Here is a 13,552-nt window from a genome sequence, read left to right as displayed (position 1 = left end):
TTAAGACAGGCTAAACTTTCACAAGTAGATTCAGATTAAGAATCATGTTATTTTAATGAACAAGGTCAATGAATTTGTTGTGCAAGAACCTATTTCAATTTTTATGCTTGGAAACTAAAGAAAGAAACTGTTTAAATGGAACAACATACAAAGGATGACAATGACAATGAACAGATGTGAGAAACATGTAATTTCTGACAAGTAAAATAAATAAATCCTAGAGGAATATATTAGTTTAAATTTGAATACTCTAATTGATTTTTATATTACAGAAAATATATCTATTTTCTACATGCAAACTAATCGATATGTGATAAAAAGTTAGGTTCCCATTACAAATTCTAATATAGCACTCTGAAGTTAGTTCAGGCAATAGACAGAAAATCATAAAAGTACAATCACATTAAAATATATCAAGAATCTTCAGAGGCACCAACGTTGTCTAATATATATTTAAAGGATCTACCTTTAAAACTATTCGTTGTAGCATGCTGCCCAGAGTCGCCTTGTGGGAGATGGGCAGCCATATAAATGTAAGCAATAAATAAATAAATAAAATCACGTTCTATCTAAATTGTGACATCTAACGCTATCATGCAAGTTCTTATGATGTCTGAGCCAAATCAAAGCCTTCTGGATTGCTCAAAAAGATTCTACTCAAAGCTTGAGCTATGAGAGATGTCAAAGGTTACTTTCAATCCCTGTGAAAAGGAAATCTGCTTGAATCTGACTTATTAGCTCAAATAAAAAGGTGTGGCTTTCTGATTAAGAAACAAAATTTTACTCCTAAGAATTTCATTTGCCACCTCCTTTTTAAATTCTTCCATCACCAACACTTTCTTTTGGATTTGTTAATCATAAGCATTTTCTGCTGGATAAAGAATTGACTGGCAGGGCATTATTGTATTTAATATTCAAAGAGATTCCCCACTGACAAATTCAGTATAATGCTCCTTCAAAATATATCCACATAAAATATATATAATGAATGAGTGCACACCTACACACATGTATACTCTGTTTCCACCCATGCTACTAGGTCCAAGAGACCTAGCGTGCTCCGAGTCCCATCTATCACCGAATATCATCTTGTGGGACCAAAGATGTTGGCTTTTTCTGTTGCAGTGTCCGCCCTCTGGAACACTATACACCCCCCCGCCAAATCTGGCATTTCATAAAACCTTACAAACATGGGGGGGCTGGGAGGTTAATGAAGCCCATGAAATGCATGTTATCTGTAGTAACTGTTGTCCTCAGCTGCCACTAATAATTAATCATATTGTTAATAATAATTATTGTTATTGGTTGTTTTTATTGAGTTTTAATTATATGTTAGCTACCCAAATTGCTGTTGTGAGATGGGCATCCATATACATTGATTGAATACATAAATAAATAATATATTGTGTCCCAGATTTTCAGCTTAAGAGGCATATGCAACTTGATCACTTTTTATCAATTTAGTTTAAAAAGCGTATCATGAATCATCTTATATTTCAAGTGGAAATTCACATCACAGTTAATTTGATAACAGTGTCACCTTACTACTGGTAGATGGGTTTCTAAAGATTAATACCATTTGTTGCTAATCCAAAGTAATTAAAAAAAAGTAGTTAAATTTGTGATCTTAGGGTGTAACTATTAGCTAAAACTATCAGACACCACTGGAGATACTGAAAAAAATCTGAATGGATATTTTTGCTGTATTTTATTAACTAAAACTATTAAAACAAAATAATTAATTTTATTTGTGATCATAAGCTTGAAGTTATCATGTTGAAAATGAGAATTTGGGGCAAAAAGTCCAATCTGAAAATATTTTTAAAGCAGGTCTGTTAGAATGGAACAGTACAGCTTGCTGTTGTTAATTGTTAGGAGTATAAGAAGCTTGTGTTCCAGCAGATTCAGCAACATCTTAAGCAATGCAAATAATACTAATTTGCTCTCCTGCTGGTCCTGAATTATGAGAAAAAATCCTTTGCAATAGTAGAGATAACCATGAGTGCACAAGCCATAGCTGAGAAATCATATGCTGTGCTGAAGGCTTTCTGTCCTGCTAGCCTTTTCTAGAAAGTTAAAATTAAAACTGGAAAGTTTAATTTCAAGACTGCAAGAAATGAGTGAGGTTAGAAGGAAAGGGAAATAAATTTATGAAAAAAGTGAATGAGATTATAATGCATGTGTTTCAGCTTTGACATCATCTATTTTCTACATTGTCCTGACACATTTCGTAAGGTTCACAGATGTCCATAACTCAAAGAAGATGGTTGCCATTATATATCTTATTGTTCTCTCAAGGTTACAATTTTATCCTCTCTTATAAAACCAGTCTCTGAATTACAAGAGTTCAAAAGGAATTTGTGATGGTATGCATGTGTTTTGATTAAAATCAAGGGGAGCCAGAAGGCTTGTGGATTTCATTGTTGCACCCTACAATCCTAACTCTTTGGCAAGCAACTCAGCCAGCTTTTCTTCAAACAGCAGGTCTTTGCCAGTCAAACAAAATTCACACATTAATCTTCTGAACAACAGGGGTTCTTCCACAGTCAAGCACCAGAGACTGTTGCTGGCAGCTTTCAGCATAGCAAAAAGGAAGAAAAACTCTTTTGCCATGATATGGAAATAAAATTCTCACATTTAGTTAGGATTCTGTTTAGTAACAGAGACACTGTTTATGGGCTTCTTGCCATCTGGCTGACTCCTATTGGGAAAAAGTGCATTCTTATCACATCAGCAGAGTTGTTCTTAGATATCATAATCACTACTCCATTCTAGCTGCTAAGACACCAGCAGATGCTAAGTACTAGCTGTTGAGATTAACTCTCGCTTACTTTTTAGTAAACAAAGCACTTTCTGTTCTTTAACCTTAAGTTCAGAAGTGGCAGAGCCCAAAATTGAAAGTTTATTCGTGACTCTACTACTGGAGATATTCAGTGAGATCAGGAGTGGTGGTACCAAATAAACAGATATTTCATATTCTTTCATGGATTAATCTATAAATACTAGCAGAAACAATGCTAATAATTATGGGCTAACTTTGATGGTAACTAAGTCCCTAGAACACATACCAAGGAAAACAAATAATATGAAAGAACATTACAGATGGACTGCATTGCAAACAGAATGATGGTATGTAAATTGTACCAAGATTCATCGGATAGCTTTTGAGGGACAGATGGATTTCTGGGCAAAAGAAATAGCAGTTAAAGTCGAACATCCCAAAATATTTCCTCACAAATTATTAACTGTAATGGAAAAAGGAAGACATGATTACAGGTACAAATGAAAACTGAACTAGCCACAGCAAAAACCAGTAAATATTTTTAGTGCATTAAAAAAAACAATACATGTAAGGAGACATATTTCTTTACATCTGAACTGACATAAGAGAGCGTGTGAAGATTGAGAAACTGGGACTAGGCTTAAAACTATGGACTAAACGCGATGCAGACCATATTAACTTTATACTAGTTTAAGCAAAGACCACAGCACTTTCATTCACGATTTTTTCATATGCGGAATTCACGTTTTAAAGAAACTGAACAGATTCTTTGGGAATTGTGTGTGTGTGTTACTATTTATTTTCATTTGGTTAATTATTTTGCTAGTTGATGAATTGCCAGAGAACACAGAAATCACTCAGTGCTTTGCATTTTGATAGGTGGGCTTAACATGAAATCTACATATAAAGAAACGTATAAAGGAATTAAAATTAAGGATTTGGTTTAATGAAGCACAAGTATAACAATTTTCCCGTGAAATTAATGGGACTTAAGAAAATCTAATTTGTGCATTTTCAAGTTTTATTAAGTACTCTTCCTGTCTGGTGATGATCCATCAGTTACAAACCACAGATGAGAAACATGCTATTTGGATCTTGACCCTGATCATAGGATAACTATGAAGCAATATGATTCAACAAGTATTTTTTTTAGATGAGTAAAAATCTACAGAGCAGAAATTAAATTTGAACCATCTGAAATATTTTCATTCCATAAATACTAGCTCTGTATCTACATTAGCAGATGAACCACCTAATCTGAAAATCACTTATAGCTATTTTTCCTCTCCCTGAAGAGCAGTATCCACCTTTTTCCCCTTTATCTACTTTCTATACACTCTCTCATCTACAGTAATAATTTTACTATATGAAAACAGCTGGGTTAGCAAGCAGAAAAGATGCAGTATACACTTTTGCAGCTGGTCAGCCGCATGAGATGATTTGTTTCCTGGGTTCAAGGAAAAAGAAACACATTGAAATAGGATCAGGTACAAACACTAATTAGAAAAATTCTATGCTGTGTTGTTAATCTTTATGAAAGCTGGAGAATCCTAGAATGTTTTTTCTTGAAAGTTGTTATTATTTTTATCCCACCTTCATTATATATAACTCAAGGCAATGAACATACCTAATACTCCTTCCTCCTCCTATTTTCCCCACAACAACAACCCTGTGAGGTGGGTTGGGCTGAGAAGGAGTGACTGGCCCAAAGTCACCCAGCTGGCTTTCATGCCTAAGGCAGGACTAGAACTCACAGTCTCCTGGCACCTTAACAACTACACCAAACTGGCTCTCTTAAAATTCTTATATGCCCCCAAATCTCATTTTTGTTCCTAACTAGGAAGAACAGTTTTATAGTAAAAAAGCAACAGGAATTGAGAGGAGGAGAATCTGCTAAAGTCAGAAAAGAAACATATTAATACATTTAGTTTACTTTTAACCATAAAAGCACATAACTTAAGAATAAATGTTTCTAAATAGTTATATGAAGTCAACATTCCTAGGACGTTAGTTGCATATTAACATGTTTTAGTGCTATTATCAATCAATTCATAATTATTCAGAAATTACAAGAAATTGAAATGGGAAAAATGAATTTAATTCATGCTTTCCTTGTTTCATTTGTTATTTGATATTCTGAGAATCCTTATTAGACAGACAGGAACTTTATTTCGGTCATTGACCAATAAAAATACATTCTATAAAACAAACAAAGCAAAATTATCCCTGAATATCACCAACTGTTGGCAACCATTTGTGGGCGAAGCTTACATATAATGTAGCAGAATTTTGCTACTTTCAGAGAAATAGATTTATCTTGCTTATTTAATAGATAACGCAAGTAAAAATCCTCAGAGTGCCCTGGGAATTTAAATAAAAGGGGGGTAATGAACTGGTGGCAAATGTCCCTGTAGAACTGACAGTACAAAAGAACATTGGCTGTGGTTTCTATGGCACCCTTGTCACAGGGCAATATCAAGTTTCATATGGGGTTTTCCTATATTTCCTTTCCAAAACAGCTGTGGGGAGGGCATTAAATCAGGCTAGAGATCGGGCTCTCCTGATTTGGGAACTGTTAATATAATATAAATATGAAGCTGGTTTAGGCACTAAGATTTGGTTATTAACAATTATATTATGAGAAAAAGCAGCAATTTCTGTTTGGCCTTCTATGTCTAAGATCCTTTGCTTTAGTATTGATCTAGCTTGTTCTGACTCTAAGGCTAAGATGGCATCACTGGAGAAACCATAGAGGCTTAGTCTCTTTTGAATAGCTGTTTCCCAAGAAGATTTGAAGTTATCTGCCAATATTAGATGGGTCAGTCCTCAGGGGTTGTAATTTTAACCAGTAGGTAAGGGTATTTATCCAGAGATTAGATTCAATTTTACTGACTCCTGCTTCCTGTCAAAGTACAGCATTCGGAACAGAGCAGGAACCCTGGAAGATACTTAGAAATTTTGTTTGAATTCTTTCTAAGGCAATCATGCTGTTATACGGTCCTAATTGAGCCTTGTATAGCAGTTGTGTTTGAACTTTAGCAACTTAATTGCAGTGGGGATAATCTGTGCTCCTTTGGAAAAATAAGTTTGGATAGCTGATGCAGATTTCTGTGCATTATGAGATACATAGTCCAGGTGGGCATTTCTGCTTCCTGTAGCTTGAAAAACTATCCCTAGATATCTAAACATCTTAACCTGTTCAATGGGCTGCACACCTAAGTTCCAGCTTCTCTGTTTTGGATGTTTGGAAAAAGTAAGTATCTTAGTTTTGGTGTAAGTTATTATTAATTCCTCCTCAGTACAGTAATGCATAAGTGATCTCATGGCTCTTGTGAGGCCAATAGAAGTTAATGACAGAATTACTGTATCATTGGCATAGAGTAATAAGTTGATATGTCTTTGGGCAAATTTAGGAGAATGAAAAGTGGAGTTACTTAAATGAAGGACCAATGAGTTTATATAGTAGTTGAATAAAACAGGAGCCAATACACATCCTTGTCTGACTCCCCTCCTTATGGGTATTTCCTTTGTGACATGTCCTTGGTTACCTCACCTGACCTTCAATCTTGTATTCTCATGTATTTTAATGAGCAGCAGTAGTAGACATTTGTCAGTTGTGGTATTTTTTAATTTATGCCAGTTTTGTTCTAGATACTGTGTTGAAAGCTGACTAGTCAATAAATGCTGCATAAAGGGATTGCCCTGATTTGTGGGTATACTTTTCTACTAAATGTTGCAGCACCAAAACATGGTCTAGTGATTGTCCCGCTCTAAATCCAGCCTGTTCATCCATCAGAAAGTCTTCAGATTCAAGCCAATCATTTAGTTTCTCCTGTAGATGTATAGCACAGATTTTACTAGAGCCAGTTTGGTCTAGTGGTTAAGGTTCTGGGCTAGAAACCAAGGGTCTGTGAGTTCTAGTCCTGCCTTAGGCATGAAAGCCAGCTGGGTGACCTTGGGCCAGTCACTCTCTCTCAGCCAACTCAGTGCAATGTAGGCTAGCCTCGTGGTGCACCCTGGGCAACGTGACTTGTCACGGCTAAATAGTCTACACATCTGGCTGCTGGACCTCACAAGGATTTCCCAGCAAGAAAAAAGCAGCATGAACACTGAACTGCTATGCCATACGATTTAAAAAAAAAAATTACTGATCTGACTTAACAAACTGATTGGGAGGTAGTTAGCTGGATCATCTCTCTTGCCCTTCTTACATATTGTATTATAATAACCAAGGCCCAATCGTTTGGTATCATGGCTAAACAGTCCACTGCAGTGAAAAGTGAAGCTAGTACTGGGATCCACAATTCCAAAATATTTTATTATTATTTCATACATAACAAAGTCTGAATTGGGGGCTTTCCCTGGTTTGAACTATTTGATTATATTTCTGATAGCTGAGCACGAGACTGGGGGCCAATGGGGAACAGACGTCACATCCAACTCTGCCAGGGAATTCTCCGTTTGATCATATAGGGTAACAAAATGGTGTTCCCATATTCTGGTTGGTATATGCAGCAAAGAGCTATAAATATTGTTAGAAAAAGAAGGGGCTACCAACCTCCAGAAGACAGCAGGGTTTTTCGCACTGGCAGCCATTATCAAGTGTTGCCAGGATACCCTCATAGCATTTTTTTTGACAGATTGTTTATACTGGTTTTTTCAACATTAACTCAGAAATTGAACAAGAACCAGGATTCTCTTTTTATAATTTAAAATGGCAGTTTAGAGAATTCCAAGCTACATGGCATTCATGGTCGAACCATTCCCTCAGCTGTCCTTGAAGGCTGATACAGGAAGATTCCTTACCCAGAAAGACAATGCCCCTGTGACTCCAATTCTTGCATTAAAATCGCCAGCCAGTATTAAATACGTTGCAGGGATGCAACCATTAGATCTTCCAGAGGTATCTAGTTTATCCCATACATGTCTTATCTGTGATTGTATATGCAGGGGTGGGATGTACACATTAATCAAAGGAGTTGACTCCTATTGAAGCAGAACTGCCAATGCATACTGGTCTAATGGCTGTAAACTAGTTATTTGAGCCTGTAGGGAGGTAGATGTTAAGATACCTAAACCCCTGCAAAGTCTCCCATGTCCTGCACCAGCCACAGCTTCCAGTGCAATTGTCTTAAACCCCTCTGCTAACAATTCACCCATGTGCCATGTTTCTTGGAAAAAAAACTATGTCATAGCTGGAGGTATATGCCAGAAATGATGGATCTCTACTCCTGGATTTCCACCTTGCAATGTTCCAGGAAATGAAAGACAGGGAGGTAATGTTAGTTAAATATAATTCAGTTTGGCCAAAAGTATTTCTGTAGACACTTCCTGAGAAGCACTTGGGGGATTATATCCCACAACTCCTGTGCTGCCAACTGCAGCACTAAAACAGCCTGTATGGGATATCAGGTGCCCTTTAGTGAAGCTGAGATAGAGTCCTGTGAATGCTGTTCTGCAATCTCTGTAGTTTGTGGAGCTGAGTTTACATCTCCCGGTAACACATCTGAATCTTCAGTGATGCAATCTCGTTGTCTATCTGATTGCCTGTCTTTGGGGAGTGTTGGAGTTGAGCTCATATTAATACTGCTTTTGCAGCTTTCTACATGGGGCACAGAGACCAAATCAATTAGTGGGGCAGCTGTCTTGTGCACAGTGGTTAAGGTTTGCATGAGATCCTCTAACTTCTTCAGTAAATCCTCCTGTTCACAGCCTGGCAAGGCTCCAAAGGTGTCAATTAATTATGCCTCCATCAGTTCAGCTGCAATCTGTCTTCCTCTCTCTGCCTAAAATTGCTTATCTTCTCCTAAGGACAGGCTGGTTTGTTATCTTTGCATTAGTTTATTACACAAACTAATAATTCAAGAACAGGATTTTTAAAGCACTCAAAAACATATACATGACAAATAACTACTGCTTGCTAAAGCTACCATTTTATTGAATATTGCTGGTACAAAGATCAGAAGGTGAGATTTCCTACAGCCCTCAAACCCTCCCAACTCTCAGAGTTTTAGGTGGCAAAAGGAATAGGGGGCAAAAAATCTCTTCCACATGCATATATTTTTCTTAAATACTGCATCAAGGTTCATAAGTCATAATGTCATTTGTCCGATTTTTAGATCTGGTTTAATGTGTTGTGGAGCCCAAACATGAGGATTGGTTAATAGCTTAGAACAGGGTTTTTCAACCAGAGGTCCATGGACTCCTAGGGTTCCGTGAGAGGTCACTAGGGGTTCCCTGGGAAATCACGATTTATTTAAAAAATTATTTCAAATTTGGGCAACTTCACATTAAAAAGGCAAGTTTCATTCTTTATTTTTAGTTTAAGAACACTGTTAATGCATACAGACAGACCTACACATGAAACGAATATAATAATTTTGTAACTTCTGGCCTATATTTGAATCTGAATGTGCAGGGGGTCCCTGAGGCCTAGAAAATATTTCAAGGGTTCCTCCAGGGTCAAAAGTTGAGGAAGGCTGGCTTAGAATGATCTGTAAAGGCAGCTAATTGTTTATTCAACAAAACATGATTAAGCAAAAACTTAAATCACTATAATATGTCTGGGTTCAGCATAACTATAATTCCTGGTTTACTGCTAGCTGGATGTGAAAGGGGAGGAAGCAATCTAACCTAAACCTCTGCATGGTTTGCTCAGACTAACACAGGTCGCATCAAAATATAGCTTAGTTTAAGGAGTACACTGGATTTGTCAATTACCATATAAAATAGAAAATACAGTAACATCTGTGAATAGGTCAGGAACAAAGCTCTGTTTACTGCTCAGCAACATTTTTAGACACTACTCAACCCATTCCCTATACAGTATTCCCAAGCATTCCACTATATATAATTGACTTGATGTACACTTTTCATTTTTTATGTTGAGGCTTAGTCTGATGTTTTCAGTTTCTCTATGCCTTAGCACAAATGGGAAAAGCTGTTGGCAGAGAAAGGCGGAGCAATGACTAATTATCATTGATGTCTGGGGTTACATAGTTCTGGATACATACATTTTCAATTTCATGCATAATTCTGGCAGCCACTGAGCAGAACAAACACATTTTTCTATTGTTTGTTCATACTTGGAAGTTGTTTTTATAATAATTCAATTTTATAAATCACCAAAGCAAAGATTCAAGGAAAATATGAATAGCTTTAGCTATCTGAATATTTAAGGAAACTGAAAGGTAGTTAAGCTAGTGCATTTCTTCATAAGAAACAAAATGAATGAGCACTTCTGTCCCCCAAACAGTAAAGTATGTGGGTTTAAAACAGAATTACACATAATATACAGTATATTTGTGGAAGGCACCTTCATCAACTTCCTAGCAAGGTTCAGAAAGTGCATCTTCTGCAAGGGAAGCCAAAGCAGTTGAACAGGAGCTTCTTTACCACTTCACAGTATTAAACTGAAAGCATGGGAAAGAACCTAAAGCAGTACAGTATCAATTTACAAGGAGGTTTGTGTAGCCTTTTTATAACGTGGCCACTTCTAGTTTCTCTTTGTCACATGGCACCTGGTATCAATGCAAATAGCTACTGTGACTTCTAGAGGACATAACACAAATGCTGTATAGACAGAACCCCCTCATCATCATGCTCTTGCAACAGAATATTGCCAGAATATTGGTGCCATTATTATATAAAAAAAAGGGTAACTGGACCAGCTTTATCAACAGCAGCATTTTATGGTGATGCCACCTACATGAAATGTATCTTCTCTTGGGTTCTCTGTACATACTCTGAACATCCTGTACTACTGTTATTACTAAAAGAACATTACAGGAAAACCCAAGTTAGACCAAAATTTGTTTGATCCACTATTGCAAATATTTCTGAAATCACATTTCACTATTCTGTTCAAAAGCTAGATACATTTAATTTTCAGCCATATTAAAAACCCCTAAGAAGTTCTGATGCAAGATCCTCAATCAAATGTGAGGTATATATCCTACTTCACGTTCCTGTCCTTGGAATTACAATGTGGCTGTGGGTAAACTGATAAAACAAAATGGCCTGTAAAATAATTCCTATATTAGGATATCTAAACTAAGGCTTCTTTGCATCCAAGCTTTTTATTTATTTTAAAATTTTAAGCATATGTATAATTTAGTTACACTGAAAATCACTGCTGTATTTCTAAGTAATCTTGGTTAACCATTGGGTTTGGTTAATCCTGGGTTTCAGCAAACCTCAACCATGTCAGTTGCCATAATAAGTGCGGCACTACCCTTTGGTGAATATGACACGCCCAACTTTCTCATTCTTGGCTTCACAGATAAGGAGCTTAAAATTGTATTTACCCTCAGGAGGATTTTAAAACATGAAAACTAGTAAGTGAAGGATGGTTCTCTTATTCCCTCAAATAGGGCAATTTCTTTACAAAGATGGTAGGGCAATGACCTTAAAGCAGAGTTCAAATCTTTCTCCCTCTTATAAAACAGCAAGTCCTACATATCAGACAGCTTCTGTTCAAAGTCAGCCTTCTTGTCTTCTGACTTCTACAGCACACAATGGCTGGGTATGCCTGAAAAGATGGGGCTGTTTTGAGTATGTACCAAGAAGTACCTCTGTGTCAGTTTTCTAAACCTGGCATTGATTGGTTTCCCTAGAGCCAATCAGGATCCATATATTTGTTTCTAAAAAATACAGCCACAGCCAATTGGTCTACTTGGGATTGATGTTTTTTTTCTTCTCATGCTTGCTATACCCAAAAAAACAATAACATCAAGAAGATAAGTCTGCTTCTTTTGTGAGTTAAAGTCACATGGGTGTAGGAACCGAAATGGATACAGTGCCCTGGGAGCCTCTAACTTAAATGTATTAATAAATTGGAACATTGGGAGCAGATAAATAATCCTAGAGTCTGTGATATTCCTGCAGGTTCTGATTTTTTTCCTTAATACTGCCATTTATATCTGTAATTATCTATTCTTAAAACAGCAATAGGAAGTAGGAACAATTTTATGGGATCCCAACACTCAAGATCTGGCAACTCCTTGATTAGTTTGCCCTCAACCCAACAACGGACTTCAAATAGTGCTAATGAGTATGAGTTCAAAGAAGTGGTTTGCAAGGATCCATCTGTTATGTTTTGTGTCAGGATTCTGAAGTGCCACAAAAAAATAACAGCCATGTTGGACTGGGAAAAAGAAACTCCCCAAAAGAAAAAAGGGCCACAGAGAGAGGGAGCCCAAAGCAGCAACAAATACTGTATAGCTTTGGCTTTCTAGAACACCTTCTGAAGTCACTCTGCTTATTTTAATAATCTGGCTCCATCTACTATGGCCTTCAGCTTCCTTTGTAAGGAGATCAAACAACTAATACCTGTCTCTTCCCACATTTAGCCGGCTGTCCTTCCTCTCCTACATTAACCTCAACCGACACTTGGATACAACTGCCCCAATGCACAGCTACAATGAAGAATTCTACTACCTCTGCTAGTACTTATGAGGCTAACAATGACCACTGTTTCTTTATTACAGGAAGCAGCTACGTACAGTATTTCACTTTCTCACTCTAAACACACACACATCTCTGTCGTACAGCCCCAGAGGTTTTGTGGATGTCTCACCCACAGGCAAGCAAGCAACTGCTGCTTCGCGGGGGCGCGCGCACACGCATATACTTCTTTGGAGAAGTAGGGAGGGGGGAGGCACCATTACGTATTTGGGGCGGTGGAGTGGATTTCCTTAGCCTTCTTCCTCACACTGGCCTACTTACATGCATGCATGTGTTCACAGATACCCACATACACACCCACCTTTGCTTTTTGGAGGGCGCTGAAGTGCAGCTGGTGCACGAAGGGACTCCGCATCGGTGGAGGGGCCGGCCCGCGTCCTTCTCCCCTGTCTTTATCTCCGTCTCCGATGCCTCTGCTCGGGATGCAGCATCCCCGGCCCTTCAGCCGCATTGTGCGATGCGAAAGAGGGGGAAAAAACCGAGGGGCGAGAGTGAAGAAAGAAAATGGGCGCAGGGGCTTTTTTTTTTTTTTAAAAAGGAGGGGGTAAAGGGGAAGAAAATGTATTTCCTATGAAGGAAAAGGAAGGGACGCGGAAGAGTATTTTTCGGTGTTGAGAAGATTAGGCCGACCCGGGCTGCCGTCGACAGCGTAGTTAGCGGAGGAAGCGGAGAAGGAGATCTGGTCAGCGACCCACCGTTGGCTCTCCCTAAACCGGCTAGGAGCGAAGGAGAATACGCGACTCTGTCAGACGCCGCTACCAGGCTCTGGCTTCAGCCCCGCCCTCAAGAAGGTGCATGCGCGATAGGCGCAGTGATGGAGAAGGGAAGCGCGACAGTCGCTTGGCGGTTTTAGGACAAGGGGCGGGAAAAGGAGAAGCGAGAAGGAGGGGGTAGGCTCCGTCCGGAGCAAGAGCTGGCGGGTGGCGCGCGCGGTTTTCCTGTGGAGGGAGGTGATTTATTGGCAATCGTTTTCCCATGCGCAGGACACCTGCTTCCAATCTCTTCCGAGCAGGGCTTTAAGCAAACTTGGGTAGGAGACCGTCCAATTATTGTTCAGTGACATCTTTTATTTCATTAGTAATCTTTCTGAAAACAAGCCATGCATATTGATGCATAGGATTTCTCCCAGACAAGAAAGTTGGATTTCCATTTACATTAGTAGATCCTGATGGGACTCTCAATGAGGATGAGAATTCGCAATGTTAGAAAGGATGTAGATACTGTAATGGTCGGTGTGAGCCAGCAGTAGTTATTTAGGTCTAAAATACCTTGAATTAAGTGTCATTATATTGAATGTTCTCCCAA

At 38.2% G+C, this 13,552-nt stretch overlaps 1 protein-coding gene across 1 annotated transcript in view; it reads right to left on the bottom strand.

Annotated features, from left to right (window-relative positions):
- LPCAT1 (lysophosphatidylcholine acyltransferase 1) overlaps positions 1 to 13,021 on the bottom strand; it is a 48,252-nt gene extending 35,231 nt beyond the window's left edge. The window contains exon 1 of the mRNA XM_063298726.1: positions 12,549 to 13,021. Coding sequence (XP_063154796.1) covers positions 12,549 to 12,698 — 150 coding nt within the window. The 5' untranslated portion in view covers positions 12,699 to 13,021. The remainder of the gene's footprint in view (positions 1 to 12,548) is intronic.
- Between the last annotated feature and the right edge of the window lie 531 nt (positions 13,022 to 13,552).

This window comes from Candoia aspera, chromosome 3, assembly GCF_035149785.1.
Source record: "Candoia aspera isolate rCanAsp1 chromosome 3, rCanAsp1.hap2, whole genome shotgun sequence".
Lineage (NCBI taxonomy): Eukaryota > Metazoa > Chordata > Lepidosauria > Squamata > Boidae > Candoia > Candoia aspera.
The sequence above is the reverse complement of the archived record's forward strand: the minus strand, read 5'-3'. Positions and strand labels throughout refer to the sequence as shown.